This window comes from Diadema antillarum, unplaced genomic scaffold (genome assembly GCF_040938485.1).
Source record: "Diadema antillarum isolate AM-2024a unplaced genomic scaffold, OU_Dant_1.0 seq00000239_RagTag, whole genome shotgun sequence".
In the NCBI taxonomy this organism is placed as follows: domain Eukaryota; kingdom Metazoa; phylum Echinodermata; class Echinoidea; order Diadematoida; family Diadematidae; genus Diadema; species Diadema antillarum.
Window position 1 is genome coordinate 397501 of NW_027271286.1, and position 21449 is coordinate 418949.

The window sequence follows — 21449 nt, forward strand, 5'->3', positions numbered from 1 at the left end:
TTTTGAGCCTGGAAATGTCATCTCTTACATCGTATTTTCATCTCTCATCTTGGACAGTTGTCCAATGTTCTTCAGATTGACCTCAACCTGGTGAAGAATGCTGTGTCCATGTACTGTCGTCTCGGCTTCGCCAAGCGCAAGGGTCAAGACCTCGCCCCCGAGGCCCTTCATTCTTCCTGGCAGGATATGTTGCAGGCCAATGGAACCAAGATGTGAGTCCAGTGAATCTCATCTCTCTCTCTTTCTTCTTCCATCTTTCTCTCTCTTTCGATATCTCTCTCTTTCCCCAACTTTTTAAATCTTTCTTTTCATCTCTTTCTTTCTTTATCTGTGATATTTCTTTCTCTCTCTCTCTGTCCATGTTTATCTCTTTTGCTCTCTCTATATCTCTCTCAGTTTTCTTGCTCTCTCTTTTAATATAGAGCACCTCTCTTTCCCCATCTTTTTATATCTTTCTTTTCATCTCTTTCTATCTTTATCTGTAATATTTCTTTCTCTCTCTCTCTCTCTGTCCATGTTTATCTCTTTTGCTCTCTCTATATCTCTCTCAGTTTTCTTTCACCTTCTTTTAATATAGAGCACCTCTCTTTCCCCATCCTTTTAAATCTTTCTTTCCATCTCTTTCTATCTTTATCTGTAATATTTCTTTCTCTCTCTCTCTCTCTGTCCATGTTTATCTCTTTTGCTCTCTCTATATCTCTCTCAGTTTTCTTTCTCTCTCTTTTAATATAGAGCACCTCTCTTTCCCCATCTTTTTATATCTTTCTTTTCACCTCTTTCTATCTTTATCTGTAATATTTCTTTCTCTCTCTCTCTCTGTCCATGTTTATCTCTTTTGCTCTCTCTATATCTCTCTCAGTTTTCTTTCTCTCTCTTTTAATATAGAGCACCTCTCTTTCCCCATCTTTTTATATCTTTCTTTTCACCTCTTTCTATCTTTATCTGTAATATTTCTTTCTCTTTCTCTCTGTCCATGTTTATCTCTTCTGCTCTCTCTTTATCTCTCTCAGTTTTCTTTCTCTCTGTTTTAATATAGAGCACCTCTCTTTCCCCATCTTTTTATATCTCTCTTTTCATCTCTTTCTATCTTTCTCTCTCCCCTATCTTTCTCTCCCTCTCTTGGTAAATGAATATATACATGTATCCTTCTCAGTCTCTAGATACTACAATATCTCTTTCCCTGTCTTTCTAAGATATACATTGTATCTCCTTTTTCTGTTCTATTTTTATGTGTCTTTCCATTTTTCCCGCCTTCGCCCCTCTACCCTTACTTTTTTTTGCCTTCATCTAAATTGTGATTCCTTCAGTTGCTCATTGATTTTCCATTAAATTGACTAGATTTGAAGCAATTTTTGGATCGAGATGTGTTTTTCAGGGCTACATACTAACCCCTTTTTATACCCCCGCCAAACGAAGTTTGAAGGGGGTATATAGGAATCAGCGGACGGTCGGGCGGTCGGTCGGGCGGTCGGTCCGTTGCAAATCTTGCGTCGCGAACCACTTCCTCAGTTTTCAACCGATTCCCATAAAACTTGGCACAGATGTGTGCCTTGGGTTGTAGATGTGCAAGACGTATTTTTTGACAGTACCCAAAAGTACGTTGCCATGGTAACGGCATATTATGGGCAAAAATGGGTACAAATCTTGCGTCGCGAACTCCTCCCACAGTTTTTGATCAATTTTTATGAAATTAGGTACAGATGTTCATCTGAATATGTTAATGTGCAAGACACATATTTCCGCAGTGGCAAAAAGTGCGTTGCCATGGTAACGGCATGTTATTGGTAAAATATAGGGCAAAATGCGTCATGGCAAAACTGCTTCATCAGTGTTCTTCCAATTCTCATGGAATTCATATTGAATGTTTGTCTTAGGATATAGGTCAGCATGACACATTTCTTGACAGTGACAAAAAGTATGTTGCCATGGTAACAGCTCACATATTATGAGCCAAAATGATGGAAAATTTTGTGTTGCAAACTACTTCCTCTGCCCAATTTCCATGAAACTTGGTACAGATGTGTGCCTTTGGTTGTAGATGTGCAAGACGCATTTTCGACAGTACCCGAAAGTACGTTGCCATGGTAACGGCATATTAATGGCAGAAGATCAAGGAAAGATCTTGCCACTTCCTTAACTACTTAACTACTTAACTTAACTACTTAACTTAACTACTTAACTACTTAACTACTTAACTACTTAACTACTTAACTTAACTACTTAACTACTTCCTCAGTTTTTTGACCAAAGCTTATGAAATGTTGTTTTGACCAAAGCTTATGAAATGTTGTTTGGTGGGGGTATAACCAGTTGCTGTAGCGACATTTCTAGTTTCTACTGGTCCAACCTTTCTGTTGGACCGGTAGGTACTGGTCCATTCATGAAAATGTTGCTGGTCCAACAGTGATTTTTACTGGTCAGGGACCGTCAGATCAGTGCCAGTGTGCAGCGTTGCATTCTTGTTTTTAAAACCCTTCTTTACTTTGATGCAGACTTGGAAGATGGCATACGCTACACATTGTACATAATCATCAATGATTGTTGTGTCTATTCTCCACAAATTGATTTGTGATTTTTAACAGTGCACTGCCTCCCAGAAAACCATTTGAGATGTCAGTGCGATACTCTTCGTAAGTACATGATGGTATTCTCCCAAACATTTTACTTGCCATTATAAACAGCTTTTGCAATCATTACAGCAAAGTGCATTCACAAGTTTTCTTTCACTTTCTGTAGACAAAAGACTGACCTTATTCTTAGCTCTGTGGTAATTAGGCTGTGGATGCATTTAAGAGGATTGTTAAAACTCTGCTAGAAAAAAATGAATAAAACAGCAATTATCAAATCCTCAATTCTTTACTCTCATAGATTGGAAGTAATTAATGTTTATGTTATGAATCCACTCTCAATTTCACTGTGTATGGGTAACATGTCCATGGAAACATCCCATCTGATCATGAAAAAAGGGACAAAGAAAATATTACAATTCAACCCGCACATTGTCATCTAATCTATTCTAAAAGAAAATTCAGAAGATGTTTGTGGCATATTTTGTTTAGATAAAAAAGCAACAGCAAAAGCTTACATCGGGACCCTCATTTCTCATCCACACAAAGAGGAAATACAGAGCTTTACATCTTCCATGCTTCAAATTAATGAATTTTTTGCATCAAGCTGTTTTTATTGGAACTGATCAGCAAATTGCCCTACATTGACGTAAATAAACACTGAATTAATCAGTGTTTTAGTAGAAGCCATGATAAAAAATCATGGGCATGCATACTGTGGCAGGATTTGAACTTACGACTTGCTGATCACTGGACAGGCATCTTATCCACTAGACCACCAAGCTTACCGACAGCAGTTGCTGGTTCTAATCCTTAAAATGTATAGCATTTGGCGAGTACTCCTTTTTATTCAAGTTAATGAAACTATTGCGTCAAGTTCTTTTTATAGCTACTGATTAACAATTGCCCTGTATCAATTGTAAATAAACGCAGAATTAATCAGTGTTTAAGTAGTAGACATGATTTAAAAAAATCATGGTCATACATGCTTGGGCAGGATTCCAACCGATGACCCCATGGATTTGGAACCAGCACTGGCTGTTGGGTGGAAGCTCGAAGGTGTAATGGAAAAAATGCCTGTCCAGTGACCAGAAGGTCATACGTTCGAATCCTGCCTGAGTATGTATGCCCATGATTTCTATCATGGCCATCACTAAAACACTGATTAATTTGGTGCTTATCTACGTCCATGTAGGGCAATTTGTCAGTCAGTTGCAATCTTCCATGCTTCCAAACAGAAAAAAAAAGTACACTTTAGGGCCTCTCCCATCAGCCAACAGAACTATATCACCCACTTGTAGATGAACGTTCATCGTTGGATGATAATCATTGGCCCATACTGCTTTTCTGCTTCGTTTCAAGTCACATGCAACAGCTTAAAGGGCTGGTGTAGTTTTGGATGAGAAGAGGATTCAGCTATTTGCAAGATATTTACAAAAAACGTATGAAATATGAAAGAGCATACAATTCTCGCTATCGCCAATGACGTAAAAAGTACCCGGATGTTGATTTAAGCGTCATTTACGGTGCATTATGGGATAGTCCGGTAGCAAAGTCACTTCCGTTCGTACGCGCGTGATACGTGACTAATGCTATTTACACACACAACTGACTGTATTCTACGTGTACTTCCGGTTTTCTCAACTTGAATTACAGCTTTAATGTGATGTGAAATTTCTCCATTCTTAAGAAATTGATGTTAATACAACTATTGGTTGTTGCTGCGAAGCTGCCATGTGTTGTTCGCACGACAATAAATGAAAAAAATCTGCAGAAATAGGACCCTTACTGGCATGCGAGACGTGACGTGGCAGCGTGGGTGAAGTTTGCGGGTGACTCCACAGCGCAGTACGTGCACGCGCGACTTACTAGTAGTGGTAGTAGCACTAGGTAGTAGGCCTAGTGCCTACGTACATACATTGTACGTACATGTACTTACTTGGAAGAAATTGCTTCGGAGACAGGATAAGTTCGAGATCACTGTTGGTTCCCGATTGTGTTCGCGACTTTTCGACAGAGAACAAATAAAGAAAAAAGATGGGCATTCCATGACGATATACTGTATATCCAGGTGGGTGAATATTTTCCAGCATATTTTCAGCGTACGCAGAGATGACTGATCTGTGATGTGCACATCGATCGCATGATCAAGCAGTATACGCTGTACCGGTATGTGTTAGCTTATGCGCTGCGTGCAGTGGTGCATGCTAATGCTAGGCCGGCCGTCCCCCGGCGGGGACTACAGTGTACGAGTATGACAGGCCTGGCCACTCGCTGGCGGCTTGGGCGGTACAGCGGCCTACTGTACTAGTATCCGTGGTCGGCGCTGCGCTATAGGTAAGGTACACGTACGCGCACGCTAGCGTTGTGCAAATTATGCCCCGCGCCGGAAGTGCCCTTGCTACCAAGTGCACTAAATCTTGACGAAAAAGCCACATCCGGGTACTTTTTACGTCATTGGCGATAGCGAGAATTCTGAGAGGAATTCAATGTTTATTTGATGAAAAGCGGTTTTGAAATGGTAGAGATATTCAAAACCAGTAAACAAATGCAATCCTATGAAGAGGTGGATTGCTTTGTTTTGGATATATCAGCTGTTTCAAAACCAAATTTCATCAAATAAACTATGAATTCCTGTATTTGTAGTATGCTCTGTCATACTTTCTGTTAAGAGGTTTCTCAGTATCTCACAAAAAAGGTTGGAAACTTGAAGCCCTATCTCAACCAAAACTATATCATACCTTTAAACTGAAACCTTTAGATTGAGAACAACTACAACAACAACAAAAAGCCAAAGGGAAAATTGTGAAAAAAAAGGAAGAAAGGTGTATAGTCCATGGGCCAGGCCAGATATGGGTACCACCTGAGGTGGCAAAACCTTTTTGGTGTCATTTTGTTTGTCGGGCATAGATATGCTTATCAAGCTATGATAGCATTTCCAAATGAGTAGCTTAGTCATAATAAATGAATTTTTAACCAATTTGGTCTCGTTGTTATATCCCTATACTTCTGAATCGAAACTAACCGCCATACAAAGATGAGCACTGTCTTCTGTATGTTCACAGGTGTTCTGTTGTAAACGCGGTGCACTTAGTCTTTATTCAAGGCAGCTAAGGGAATATCCAAAGGTTATGATGTCCACGGCGCTTAGTCTTTATTCAAGATGGCGAAGGGAATATCCAAAGCTTGTAATACAGTGTATATCCCTTTATCTAAAAACAACAACAAAAGAAGGCAATATTCCTCATGAATTTTACCATATTTTTAAATTATTTATCATTTTCCGGTGAAAAACGCTACGGTGGAAACGCTAATACAATGCCAATGTCGATTTATTTCCATCCAACAATGAAAGATAATGCAAAAACAATGTACCGGTACACTACAATACATTATAATGAATAATGTTGTAAATGAACAGAGTGATTTTTGTTTAAAACTGATGTACTGGTTGAAAGAGTAGTATAAAAACAGTATAGATAATCCCTTTTATTAGGAACTTTAGATTTGATAACGGTACATTGTTCTAGATAAAGACTAAGCGCACCACGTGACAGCTGTGGACATCATGACCCTTTGGATATTCCCTTCGCTGCCTTGAATAAAGACTAAGCCCATCGCATTTACAACAGAACACCTGTGGACATACAGAAGACAGTGCTCTTCTTTGCATAGCGGTTAGTTTCGATTCAGAAGTATAGGGGTATAAAAATGAGACCAAATTGGTTAAAAATTCATTTATTATGACTAAGCTACTCATTTGGAAATGCTATCATAGCTTGATAAGCATATCTATGTCCGACAAACAAAATGACACCAAAAAGGTTTTGCCACCTCAGGTGGTACCAATAACCCATTTTTCGGGTCTTGGCCCATGGACTAGTATCCATAATCATCTTTCACTGAACTTCTCTCTTTCTCCGTTGGCAGTTTGGCTTTTTAGGCAAATAGACAAGCAAGTGCCTTTGCTGAGAGGGAAAAAATGCCTCTGTAGTGGACAAAAATGTGCAGAGTTTTGTGTATCTGTGTATCAAAAAAAAAAAAAAAAAAATTCTTCTTCTTCAGTTACAGTCAAACCTGTCTATAACGACCACCCAAGATAGACAAAAAAATAGCCATTATAGGCAGGTGGCTGCTATAGACAGGTTGTTTTTAACATGTTTTTTCTCTTGGAGGGAATTGCTTTTAGTGGTTGTATATACATGGCAGGTGGCCGCTAAAGATAGATGGTCCCTAAGACAGGTTTGACTGTATTATCTTTATTATTGATGAAATTATTACTCCGATGTGCCATGGCAAGTCTGTCCTCAGAGATTACATCTCAGACATCCCTCACTTGGAGATTGATCATTGTAAAACCATGCTGAGATGGAACCAATGTTCATATTCCATGCAAGTTTTCGTAGGGCTTCTGTGAAGCAACCACATCTCTTCTGTTCCTTTACCAGTTGGCAGTGCCTTGTTCATACCAAATACCTCTCAGAGTCCAGAGATCTTGTGTTACTGTAAAACAAGAAATGTTCGCCTGCATTTTAATTTTGCAAATTTTGTGAGAACCAAGATTCGCAAAATCAATGTGCACGCGAAAATTCTTGTCTACAATTTACATTATTGTATGTTGTATGCATTGAGTGCCAAAAACAATTTGCGAAAATTTCATGCTGTGAAAAAATCTAACAGCTCCAAGTCACAAAAATGTCATGCCGCGAAGAAATGCATCACCACCTCAATTTTGCAAAAATTTCATGCCCCAAAGACATCTTGCTTTACAGTAACTAATTTTAAATCCTGGTGTTCAGTGTCACATCAACCAAAGCCTATGTGGACACTGCTGCCTGAAAAGATGCAGTCAAACATAAGTTGTAAAATCAAACAGAAGTCAGGTATCAGCCAATCAGAACGGAGTATTCAGAGACTTCTATTTGATATTGTGACATATGTTAGACCTCAACTTCAACAGAGCAGTGCCCTAGCAATTCACTTTTTGTGCAAACTTCCAAGTTTGTGATGCACAATTCTTTTTTTAAAATTAATTTTAAAGAGGGAGATCAAAGGTCACATGTTGCTATTTTTGCTTGCTTTTGTCACCTCCAAAGGTCAACAGTGCAAGATGACCTGCTTCTGATTGACTGGGGAACCCGGACGACCAGCACGGAGAAAGCATCGCCGTCTAGCGAGAACCTGGTCATCATGTCGGACACGGCCAGCGTGGACGAGTCAGATGCCGGGCCGGCTGGCCACACGAAGCGCATGGCATTCCTCTTTGACTCCACTCTCACGGCATTCCTTATGATGGGCAACCTGTCTCCGGTGAGATAACCATAGCCACACCAAGTGTTTTAGCTCGTAGAAAAACATTCTCCCCATGGCTTACACCAAAAACCATAGCCACACCAAGTGTTTTAGCTGGTAGAAAAACATTCTCCCCGTGGCTTACACCAAAAACCAAAGCCACACCAAGTGTTTTAGCTGGTAGAAAAACATTCTCCCCGTGGCTTACACCAAAAACCATAGCCACTCCAAGTGTTTTAGCTGGTAGAAAAACATTCTCCACATGGCCTACACCAAAAACCATAGCCACTCCAAGTGTTTTAGTTGGTAGAAAAACATTCTCCCCATGGCTTACACCAAAAACCATAGCCACTCCAAGTGTTTTAGCTGGTAGAAAAACATTCTCCACATGGCCTACACCAAAAACCATAGCCACTCCAAGTGTTTTAGTTGGTAGAAAAACATTCTCCCCATGGCTTACACCAAAAACCATAGCCACACCAAGTGTTTTAGTTGGTAGAAAAACGTTCTCCCCTTGGCTTACACCAAAAACCACAGCCACACCAAGTGTTTTAACTGGCAAAAAAACATTCTCCCCATGGCTTACACCAATTTTCATCAAATAAACTTTGAATTCTTCTTGGAATTGTATGCTCTTTCATATTTCTCAAGAGGTTTCTCACAAGCATTTTCTTCTATTGATGCTTTTTAAAAAGAACCTCAAGACCTATCTTTTCAATTTAGATTGATAATTGTTTACTGGTATGTATATATGTATGTTTATTGTTTGTTTGTTTGTTATTCTTATATCTTCTGTGATACTCTGTTGTCATGTGATACATGTATGTACTCTGTTCTACAGCGCCATGAGTATCTTTTAAGGAAGAATAAGCGCTTTATATGAGTCTCTCTATTATTATTATTATTATTATTATTATTATTATTATTATTATTATTATTCTCATTATCATTGTTATCTCACACACACACATACACACACACACACTCACACGCAGATGGAAATGTAAAGGCCCATGCCAACCAAAATGGTCTCCCTTTTATGATATGTGCAAAAATATATATTTGGTTCTTCTCTCCCTCTCTCTGTACCAGGGTTTGAAGAGCCATGCTGTCACCATGTTTGAAGTGGGAAAACTTTCTGACGAGTCGCTTGATAGCTTCCTCACAGAACTGGATAGGGTAAGTTGTCCCAATCATATACAGCTAAAATGTGATGCATTCATCACCATAGCGATGTAAAATATTATTGTCATTATTACGTGTTGTTGTTGTCGCACCAGATTGATGAATTGCAATTCATCAAATGTAAATAAGTGGCAATTATTCAGTGTTGGTAGTAGCCATGATAAAATCAAATCATGGGCGCACACGTTCAGGTTGTACGCAAACCAACGATCACCTTGTTACTACACCACGGTCGTGTATCCACTAGACTACCAAGCCTAGGCCTTACAGCTAATGGTGCTCTAATCCTTTTACAGCAGCAGGAAAATATTTTATATCAAACATCTACAGAAGTTAAAATATTTTCTCAAACATATGCACGTCTTTGATTAGTGTAACACCCGAACCAAATAAAAAACAAAACAAAAATGGGGATGGGGAGGGAATTTTTGTCTTTTCATCCACATGTGCATTACCACTGATTTTGAATAATTTCATTTTGTATGTTATGCAAATTTTGCACACCATCAAATGAGAACATGTTTCATTGTTGTGAATTCAGGATCTATGATTTATATTATGGCAGGCTGAATCTTTCATGTGTGTATCTGTATGCAATAAGTTTTCAGTCTCTATTTGTCTTTGTCCATCCTCATCCTCATAATGTACTGTACAGCCCAGTAGTCTTTACCGAGGGTCTCATTTGTAATAGTGTTCCTGGGCTCCATTTTATCAAAAGATCGATTTTAAATTTCCTTACCACACGAGCTGCCATAGACTTACAGTTGAAATCAACTATATGTGACCCGCTACAACAAAAGGATCCTAAAGTTGCTGACGGCTGAGCCGAGAAAATCGAGTTTGAGGTTGCATCATCAAAATTGGTCAAAACAATCGGTTTTCTGTTTTTGGCATAATTTTGTAGTCGAATGTTTTATCTATCATCTGCCGAAATTTCGAAGCTAAATGATCAAAGGAAAGGCAAGAAATCAGCGTTTTTCTGGGCCATGATTTTCCGACTTTCAATGTAAAAGACACGTGTCTGAAGATTTGGATTTAGCGCCGCAGCTAGACTCCGCCCCTAGCAACGAGGGAGTGATCTTATTGGTCAGTGGGTGGCATCCTGATTACTGATTGGTCGTGCATAGACCGCTGGCTCTAAGCTTGAATGAACATCGCGGAGGTCGCTAGGAGCATGCCTTCCATTGTCAAGCGGTGAAAACTGTCTCGTGTCCCCTTGATCATGATAGCGTCGAAAGGGAAACTTTGAAGGCGTTTTTCTCGAAACGCTGATTTCCTTTACCACTTGACATGCACTAATAAAATCATTGATATCTCCGCAACCGAGTAATTTCATGAGCTGTGCTATATATGAAATTAAAGTAGAAGACTAAGGGAATAATGTCATGCCATTTTCAGAAAATTGTCCTCCCCCGACTTTCGGATCCTTTTGTTGTAGCGGGTCACATATTTTCAATTTTAACTTTTCATAAAACAGGGCCCTGAAGTGTATATCTTTTGATTGAAGTCTTTTAATATGTATGTCTTTCTGTCTCACAAGGTTCCAAAGGATAGTGTGGTGGAGGGAGAGGCCCAGCGCTATTTTGAACACGCCGTGATCCTGAAAAACACAATCACATTCCTGAGGTTTGTACATGATATTTCATAGAGTTTCCAGAGCGTATGACAACCAAATGCTTGCTGCATTTTGTAGTCTCATAACCTGTTTTCAGTTTTCCAACATTTATGGAAAAAAATACAATTGAATATGCCATGTTATGTTTGTAGCTTGTCATGTAATTTAAAGGATGTAGCTTTTATAGTCAAATGTATTGACATTTTATCTTTATAATTGTAATTGATTATGCAAATATGCTACTTTTCTCAAAATTCTTATTTTTTCCCTTTTTTTGTACATCATTATTTTACTTGCACATCATTATTTTACTTGCACAGGGCACATTCTTTTACTGTTAATAAAGATCCTCACCATGACACAACGCATAGTTCATCCCAGTATAGCTTCTTGGAGCTGTAAGAGAGATTACCTCGTTAAGTATCAAATATCACAGCAAAAATCTTATGTATATCTTTATTTGTTATACTCGGTATATTTTGTTGTGTTTGTTGCTTTTAAATCTTTTGTTTTTTCATTGTTTTGTAATCTAGAATAGTTCATGATAGCCAAATGGGACTTTGAGGAAAAACAGCAAAAAACTTGGGATTCCAAGAGTTTGCAGATCGTGTTTTTCGTCAGATGTGAACATTAACATTTGAATGCTTGACATGTCCAGGTATAATCGGGACATCTCGGCTGACCGAGAGAGTGGGTCCAAGGGGATGGGAATCGACCTGCTGCGGTGTGAGAGCCTCCTTAGTCTGGACCCAGCTACCTGCTCCAGGGTCCTTCAGAAGAACTACGAGTAAGTTTCTCTGTCCTTCCTTTTATTCTGCCCGGCTGTCTGTGTGCCTGTTTTTCTGTCTGTCTGTCTGTCTGTCTTTCTGTCAGTCTGTCTTTCTGTCTGTCTGTCTGTCTGTCTTTCTGCGTTTCTGGCTGTCTGTCTGTCTGTCTTTCTCTCCTTTCTCTGAATTTTGGTTACTGGGTGCATGTACAAGTGAAAATATTTGTTTTAGCAACAACAACAAAAAAAGAACTTGTTTCCCAGATTCTCTTCAAGAAATTAGCCACATATTTTGGGAGCTTAGCAGTGATTTATTGAAGTAAGCATCCATTTTTATGATGCCATCAGGGTATAATCTTTGGTTCTCTTTCCTCATCAAGGTTGCTGGTTTCCATGGCGCCGCTCAGCAACGAGATCCGACCAATCACGAGCTGCATGCCACAACATATAGGCCCTGCCATTCCAGAGGTTTGTACAATACTTGACGATTTTCGTATTGCATCTAATAAAATAACAGGAATGTGAGAGTGAGTCGCAACAGTCACCATGACAACAAAGATTTAATGCTTTTAATACTGACTGCATACCATCCCTGTGATGATAAAACCTGGCATCTCCAAAATCATGCATTTCAGAAGAGTTTACATAACATCAATGTTGATGTCAAATGATTAAGAAGCATTGTTGTAGATTACATTGATAATTATGCTGTTGTAAAATTCAAATTGATGCTTTTGATATTCAAAATAAAGTTACGTTTATGGAAACAGTAAAATTACAAATTTTTGCAAGCATGCAACTTTTATGAATTTTGCGAGGAGCCAAGATTTGCAGAAGTAGAACGTACGCAAAATTTCTTGTCAAAAGAATGCATTGAATGGCAGTGACAATTCGCAAAAGTTTCATGCTGCAAAAAGGCCTGTTGCTTCAGTTTGCGAAAGTTTCGTGCCACGGATGTTTCAGGTGTTGCAGTATGTGCCCATTGAGATATGAGGGTTTCACCTCAGTGATGATACATGACTTGATTATTTGTGGCCTGAAAATTCTTGTGCAAACCAAATATGTGACATATAATAGGTTCACTCACTCCACATTTATCTCTCTGACTACGTCCCTACTCTCAGGTGAACTCTGTGTGGTTCAAGCTTTTCCTCTACCACTTGGTGGGCAGCGGGCCTCCATCCCTACTCCTGGTTAAAGGAAGTCGGTTACGATATCTGCCTCCCATCTTGCAGGTATGGTGTTCTCTCATCTTAAAATACAATTTCTGTCTGTTTTTGTAATGTACTGTAGCTATGATAATTTGGGTATAAATAAATCAAAGAGTATGGACAAGGTTTGGTGTGAAATGGACATGGAACAAAAGAAGATAATTGTTAGTAGTCTAACAATTTTGTTGTTTGACATTTCATCCTAGAAGAAGTACTGCATAAGCTATTATTTTTGCATGCAGATGTTTTTGCAAATTAGGAGGTGAAGGACACTTTTGTGAGATGTTGTTTTCACCAATTGACACTGAGGCTGTACTAATGATTGTAAGTGCACTGATACCCTAGTACATGGCGACATTTTCGCGTGGTGTTGAATTTGCAGTCCAAAGCTTGAACAGTAATTCGCGAAATTTGTGAAAATTAAACCCTCATGAAAAGAACAGCTTATACGGTAGTAGGCCCTTGTGGTGCAAAAAGATTGAAACAGCTCTGAAGCTTTTATCTGTATTTCATTGATAATGACGCAAACTCATGCAAGAGTGCACATTGACTCATTGTCTTTAGGAACAGGTTTGTTCTGTAATTAATCTTTCGAAAATTATCATACTGTGGTAGGCATTGACTGGAAGTGGAGCTGCTTCTGCCTAATTCTCCCTGTCTCTCCCTCAACACTGTCCACCACATGTCTCTTTGTATGTTCCCCAGGATTACGACCGTCTGCTGATCACCACATGGGGTCACGACCCCGGCCTGGTCAGCACGTCCAACGCTCTTCTCACAATTAATGACGCCCTCTCTCACTCAGCGGTGCTCATACAAGTAAGCTTACAAGTGCCTCACTGTCCGCAAAGATCCATTTTAATTTCCCCTAGTGGCGTAGACACTGATCCTCTAGGACGTGTTCAAACTTGCCAGAAATGTCAATCGACTTATACGTCATACTTTTGTGTTAGGCCAAATTTCCATTTTGGTCAAACGTCTCTGCTCCAATCTTGCAATGTTATTGCCTTTTATTTCTTTCTTTCTTTCTGTTTTTGAAGATCAGTCTGCACAGAACTGCCAAGTGATTTGCCAGTAGACTGCCCTAAAAGTTAATATCTCTTTGTGTCCCGACAAGTATATGTAAAAAGCCTCCGAGAGTCTGATATTACATTAATTTTTCCCATTGGAATGCGCATAAACACTCAGGTATCTCCCTGATCACCCTTTTGAATCTCCCTAAACTGACATGTAACATTTGACACCTTTCTTTAAAGAATTGAATGAGCGTGAGTTATTGTGTAGCACTGTACGGATTGATACTGTCCTTTGTGGCATGGATCGCAGTTTTTTATGAAAGTGATGTTGTGGTCATTATGCATATTTTCTGGAAGGAATGCAAGTAAGTTTCTCGTGAACCCTCATACACGCAAGTTGATACTTGCAGAAGGTTATCTTCCTGACTGTGTACTGTAGGTTCATTTATCAGGTTCAAATATTTTGTTTTGATGAAGATTTACCCATTATCCAAGCTTGTTTGTCTTGATATTCAGATTTTTACAAGTTTGTACTCTTTCTTGCAAATTTATAAAAGCTTAGTCTTGTGCATTTGTATCATTTATTGGTTCATTTTCTGTAAGCCTAAAAAGAAGGGTAGTTTGTGAAGATATGATTTTGGCATCAATGTGCCGTGTCTGATTGTTATCTTGATTGCTGTTTTCCGAACACAGGCCCATGGTTGGCTGAATGATGGAGAGACGATATGTATTCCCTTCCCTCTGGAGGAATCAGAGAGAAAAGGTAACAAAAATTCTCTTTCTGACTTGGCCAGACATCTTCCAGTCTAAAGATTACAAGCTCAGACACCTATCCAATCTCAAATTTTACTGAAAACATTTTCCTACCATCCTCAGGACTCATTCTCCTGAAGGATGGTAAGAACATGCTACTGAAATATTGAGATTGATTACGTCCTTTTCTGGACCTCACAGCAATCCAAGAAGAATACATGGTGTACTGCGAAACCATCCATCACTTAACGTTCTACCACCATAAAATACTTAAAAAATATATAAATCCAGACACCACATAGCAACTTATATTTGCACTCCATACCTGAAAACTGACATCAGGAGATTTACATAGTACCGACAGCCCGGAAATGGACGATTTGAAAAAACAAAAAGCAGGAGTCTTTAATCCTAACTAGGCCGGGCAATTTAGGTAGATGATAGAGCCGGGGGTGCCCCCACCCCCCCCCCCCCCCCCCCCCCCCCCCCCCCGATCTCGGCCGTCAACTGTGCGATCACACATTGCCTATGACGTAATCTAAGGTACCATGAAGTTAATTTTTCAAAAAATTATCATTTATGCTAAATTATGCTAATTTATGCATAATGATACATGTACATGAAAGCATACAATTTTGTATAAATCACTAAATAAAGCTCAAAACAGGCACATTTTTTTGTGTAAATATTCATTGTAAGAGGAAGAAAATTGTGCCATCAGAAAAAATCTTCAGTATTTTATTATTTTTTAAATTTCTTATGTATTTCTTTGTCGACTTTATGTTTTTCATTTTTTTTTCAATGAAATTTGTCTATGACATTGTTCTGAAGAAGAATTTATGTTATTGATTGATTTTGATCAATAAAACCCCCAAATAATCATGCCTTTATGAAATTTGCCTGTAAGCACAGATTGCATTGAAATTGTACACAAATTCACATTTTTGAGCAATTTTTGGTCTGACATGCACATACATATTTATGCGCAACTTCGAAACGTGCACCCGGGCATCACAAATTTGGTGTCAAAAGATGCGGGAGACTCGAAAGAAAAAAGTCGTAAAACATCACGGCGATAGCTTTTCGCGATAGCCATACATCGCGCGGAACGTCGAGGGGGGGGGGGGGGCCTCAGAGGAATGGAATTAGTTTTAATACTCCATCATGTTTCAAGAAGAGATGCCATAGGTACTCATCTAAACGTTTCGCTTTAGTATTGGGGCACTGTGGCATGGTGGATAAGATTCCCGACTCCCGATCGGAGGATCCGAGTTCGAATCCTGCCCAGTGCTTACGTCCTTGGACAAGATGTTTTTACCCACTGTGTCCCTCTTGACCCAGGTGTATAAATGGGTACCTGGCAACGCTAGGGTAGTAATAATAGCAGGGCCCTCTGGTAGAGCAGTGGCAACACTGAAGAGGCTACCCTGGGTAAATACGACCTTATTATTATTATCATTATTATTATTATTATATAGATCAAGGATATGCTTAGGAGGTCAAGCATCTTCTCTTTACCACACAGGAAACACTACAGTACTTGATATGAATTGTCATCTTTCAAGACAAATCCTTTCAGTATATGGATCAAATGACATTCGTGCCTTTGTGCTTTCATCCCTTGCTCTCCAAAGGTCATTTAACACGAAGCTGCATGCACACCCACGAGACTGTCAAGAAACTTGAAGCGGAGCTGGATCTCCAGCACGCCTGTGGCTACATCACCCTCCTCAAGTCCGGTCGCCTAGCAACCCAGCATCATCTCATCCCCAGCAATGGAGCCGTGGGCAACGAATTGGAAGATGCCCAGAGCCGCCTCACTGCATCCCAGCTCAGTGAGGCAGCGGAGGAGGATGACCAGGGGTCGTATGGTCAAGAACTTGGCGGTCAGACCATGGACATAGAGAAGACAAAGGATTCCATGAAGCTCCCTCTAGGCCCAAGAGAGGTAAGAAAGATTCAGACCTGTTTGGTCTCTTGCAAGTAGTCTGGACTGGTTTTGCCTTGAACATCTAGTGGCCCAGTAGTTGACCTTAACCACCATTTAATATATCCCATGAACTATCACCTCTCAGGAGTATCCTTGTATTGCATAGGAACTCACAAACTTTTTTTTTGCAGTAAGCAACAAAGCATTAACTGCATGAATTTGAGTTGAATATCTTACTTAACACTTCTGCTTTGCCTTGTAGAGTCATCAGGGCAGTACAAGTAGAATGGTTGTAGGAATTTTGATTAATTTTCAATGTGTTCTTTTAATAATAGCAATGTAGCATTTTCATTTTCATTGATATCCTCTCTTGACATCTTAATGGAAGATGTTTTGACAACTCTTCTCATGATTCGTATCTATTTTGATGATAAAGCTGTACTGGTTACAGAAAATATCAAGCCCTTGCCTCCCCTACTCTTCCTGAAAATGTGCAGGAATCCATGGATTTTTCGCATAGTGACATGAAAACATTTCCCATTTTACAAACTGCCAGGTCCATGGTGAGAGTAGACAGGATGTGGAGGAGACGGAAACGGACTGGACGCTGCTGGACCTCAGCTTCGGCATCCCTCTGTTCGACGAGTGGGTCAACCAGGAGGTCTGCCGCCGCATCGCCGAGAAGAAGCTCTGCGAGAAGTCCAGCCTCGAGGGCCTCCTTCACTCCAGCCGCAAACTGTCTCTACAACTGCTCAATTTCATTGCACGCCAGCAGGTGGGTGGGGGAATCTCTACATCTCATTTTTGTGACCGCCCAACTCAAAACCCACAAAAAGTTATAAATTGGGAATCTCTGTAATTGAACAAAATAATAAATATGATGCCATCTGGGTACACTGCCCACTTGCTTAAGTTTTTCTGAACCTGTGGAAGAGTAATCTTTTCCTCATTTCCTTTCAAAATTTGGGGCTTAGGACAAAACTTAAAGCAAGATATGAGCAGTTTCTTTGGACCATATTATTATTTCAAACAGGTGCTGCTTTCACTGTGAAATAGAACATGTTTTCATTGATACTTTTGCACATCACACCAGAGTGACCCTAATCTATAAATCCTCTTTTTTCCCTTTTTCTATGAAACCACACCTCCTAACTCTCATTTCAGTCACATTTTGAATGGGTTAGGATGGTCCAATTCTAACATGTTATACTGTAAAAGTGGTTTCTTTTGGGTGGTTTTATTTTCGCGCTTTTGGCGCTTTGAGGTTGAACCGCAAATTTAATATCACACGAAAATGTTTTGAACTCGTCACTTGTACAATGCTATCATTATCGCCTGCGAATTTAAATACACGCGACAAAGTCTGCACCGATGGAAACCGTGAAAGTTTCTCTACGCGAAAGAAACCACTTTTACAGTATATAATTTTAAAGGGATCATACAGTTTTAGTTGAGACCTAATTTCAGGTTTCTAACATTTTTTTTGGTGAAATAATGAGAAACCTCTTATGAAATATGAAAGAGCAAGTAATTCTATGAGGAATTCAACGTTTATTTGATGAAAATTGGTTTTGAAATGGCTGAGATATCCAAAATAGAACGATTCTAATAAAGTGTGGGACCCACACTTTATTACGATCGCTTTGTTTTACTTTGTTTTTGGATGTTTCAGATATTCCAAAACCGATTTTCATCAAATAAACTTTGAATTCGTCTTAAAATGGTATGCTCTGTACTATATCATAAGTGTTTTCTTGGTATCTCGCAAAAAAAGTTAAAAGCCCAATTCTCATCTCCACCAATACTGTACCATCCCTTAAAGGCTTAGAGTGTACTCATTTAATCTAGGTAGAAAAGTGGATATTCATTTTTGCCTGTTTTTTTGTGAGTTTTCATTAGAGTTATTAAAGGTTGTGATAGGGTTTAAGGTTTAGTTCAATGCGAGGATTAGGATGAGGGTTAGGGTTACATGTGAGGGTAGAATTTATGTTTGGCTTTATACCATGCAGATATTACATGGGAGCGATTGTCGCAGGAGCAAATGTCATGAAACCATGATCACAATGTAACTAGCTTTAGATATTCAACACAGTTACTTCGTCTTCTCTAGTTGGCTTAAACAGGATATTTTGAAGCATGTCCTTGTGTTCGTTTAGAAAGAATGGCATACAAAATTATAAAATCACACTTTGCAGTGTTCTCCCTCAAGTAAAAATCAAATTGTTTGCCCCCAAATAATTTGATATATAAACAGTTTGTCTAATAGCATCTTTGGATCTGTTTCTCAATTCTTGGACCAGGACTTGCCCGTAGTTCCAGATCTGCCAGCGGACAGCGGCCTGACACCGTCCTCCACCCAACGAAGCCACGCCCCATCCCTGCCCTTCCCCACCAGGAACCTGGTTTTCCATGAAGGCAAGCTGAGTGTATGGGATCCCATGCCAAGGTGAAAGGTCATGTGATGTCAGGAGGACCGGTTTGGCAGATACCCTTTACTTCTTACCCCTGTCAGTATCACAGAGATAATTTATTTCAAATTCAGACTAGATGGTTGCAACTCTGAGGTGATATGTTATGAAGAATCTCTTTACACTTTTGTATGTCTTCTTTAATATTACTGTGGGTAGTCAGAAAATATATATTGCATGACAAAATTTTGACGAATGATCTGCTTTTATCACATAGTGGAGTTTGATTGTGATGTAACAGTAGGTACTTGATCTCTTCTTTGTGGTATTTTGTCATAATTATAGGAAAAGAAATGAAATAGATTGTATGTCTTAACTTTATCTTGAGATGACTGGACTTGGTCCAGCGCAAACGGTCTGAAATGCAACTCACATTGATTTAACAGTAGATTGCATGCGCACAAGTTTGGATGTAACTTTCTGTTGACGGTGTGAATCATGTCCAAGAATAATTGCTGTGTGTCTGGATACTAGACTGTCTTTTTCTTGCTCATTTTGTCGGGCTATTGGTCTTTGAATGTACTCGAGACAAGTGGACGATTATTGTTATTGTTTGACCTTCGAACTCATCGCTCAAGTTACGGACTCGAGGTGCTCTTTAGATATGGATTTGAGCCAGCATCATCATCATCATCATCACTGTACTCTTCATCAGCATGATTTTCCCAATGTCATCGTTATCATTGTTGTCAAAATCACCAATTTCATCTTCATTATCACCCCTCCCCATCAGCACACACTGCAGATCCAGATTACAATCACTGCTGTTAATCATTACCACCACTGTCATCATAATCATTAGGATCACCACTACCAACCTCATCGTCATCATCATCGTCACGAACATTATCGCTGCAGTTACAAAACATCATCCTCACCCACGAAAGAATTGTGACAGGTGGCTTTCCATATGCTTCTTTTGACATACAATGTAGTATATCGCCAGTGATGCTGTATCAGGGCTCGTATTGTAACGTTTCATTCAAATCCCATGATAGAAGAAAGGAAATGATGTAAGAATATTATTTGTATGCCTTGATTGTAGTAAAGCAAAGCTATATTCATAATTCTTTCATTGTCCAGGGTTTGATACTTACTGCATCTAGTTTTCAAAGAATTGAAGCACAAACAAAACAAAAAATGTTAAATAGAATGTCCATTTTTTTTAAAACCATATTAATTTTAATAAGTGAAAAAGTGGATTCTCCTCTTCATCATAACATTCCCTCATATGTTTAGTGTGTTGAGTTAATATTTTAACTGGGATATAAAACTTTGGGCAGGTTTTGCTCTGCTTCTATCTTTTGGCTTTTACCATATGAATAGATTATAATCAAAAACTTAGGATTAGTTTCCAGATTTAGCAAAACGATTTTATATTTTATATTTTTCAGTTCAGCCACCTCCTTTCCCGTTCCCCACTCACATTATGTATAAATGGGTTATTACCATAGAATTACTTCAAAAACTTGTGGCATTGATACCCATAGTTTTGATAATTTTACTAAAAAATATAGTAATTCCCCATAGAAGCAACTGGCATACTAGTGAGCAGATTCAAGCATGAGAGAAACGGATCTAACCTGCCATTCATGTCGCGTTACCTAACAAGCTGTCACTTCTAAATTGTGTACTTGATATTTTTTAGTTTGTGCATTTTTAATGATTTTAAAGATGAACATACAACTTAGAACAATGCGGTCACAAGCAAATATTTCACTTGTTCCCATGGCTTCACGTTAGAGTAAGGCACTTTGCTACCTCTAAATGGGCTTGGAAGTCTACATATAGGTCAATTTTGTTTGGGTAAATGAATGCTGTTGTAAAAAAAAAAATGTGGGATTAAGCTAAGTGCCTGGGCATATGAAGGGTGAATGGGACACTCACAATGTTTTATAGTTACACACAAAGAGTACATGACTACACCATTACGTGTAATGAGTTATTTTTGACCTGGCACCAAGTGATGTGAAAACTGATTTTTAAGACAAGAAAACAGCACCGTAAGGTGAGTTGGCTGACTGAAATGATGCAAATTTTCATTCGTTACGAGATCAAAGTTTGATCCACTGTCTGAATTTCAACCTTCAGGAATATTATGAAATTCAAAAACTTCTTGGTTTTCATGAAACATTTTACTGTGATATGTATGACTTGACATCTTGTATTAAATATCTGATCTGTTCTCTGGTGGATAGCTTTCAAACAATTTCTGTGGAAGACTTCTAGGTAATATGGTTGGAGACAGTGTACATCATTGAAAATGAATCTTGAAAATCTTATATCCGAAATAAGGAAATCAAGGTTTGCTAGGTATATCAGGCTTTTGTGGTGATGGCTCATAATTGCATCCACAATGTTTTGTTTGTAATTTTTCTTTTTCTTCCGCGCTCAACTGAGACATCGGTTGCTCAGCTGTTAAACTGAGATGCTGGTCATTTGAGTGAGGGTAGAGACAATAATGTACACTTAGATGTTTGATGAATATTTGCATAGATCATTGCACTAAGTATTGACAATGCATTCAAAATTATGTTTTTTGTTGTTGTTGTTGTTTTTTGTTTCTGTTTCCGTGCAGCAGCTACATTGTACATTACTGTTAATGACCAAAGTAGACGTAGAGTTTGCACAACTCCAGGATATTCA

The 21449-nt window shown here is 39.0% G+C and overlaps 1 protein-coding gene across 1 annotated transcript in view; it reads left to right on the plus strand.

Moving 5' to 3' along the window:
- The window catches only part of LOC139729416 (protein FAM91A1-like), a 38806-nt gene extending 19959 nt beyond the window's left edge, over positions 1-18847 (plus strand). The window contains exons 10-21 of the mRNA XM_071640344.1: positions 58-212; positions 7664-7877; positions 8952-9038; positions 10585-10670; positions 11318-11446; positions 11806-11893; positions 12550-12660; positions 13342-13455; positions 14346-14415; positions 16040-16353; positions 16892-17110; positions 18636-18847. Coding sequence (XP_071496445.1) covers positions 58-212; positions 7664-7877; positions 8952-9038; positions 10585-10670; positions 11318-11446; positions 11806-11893; positions 12550-12660; positions 13342-13455; positions 14346-14415; positions 16040-16353; positions 16892-17110; positions 18636-18785 — 1737 coding nt within the window. The 3' untranslated portion in view covers positions 18786-18847. The remainder of the gene's footprint in view (positions 1-57; positions 213-7663; positions 7878-8951; positions 9039-10584; positions 10671-11317; positions 11447-11805; positions 11894-12549; positions 12661-13341; positions 13456-14345; positions 14416-16039; positions 16354-16891; positions 17111-18635) is intronic.
- Positions 18848-21449: the final 2602 nt, after the last annotated feature.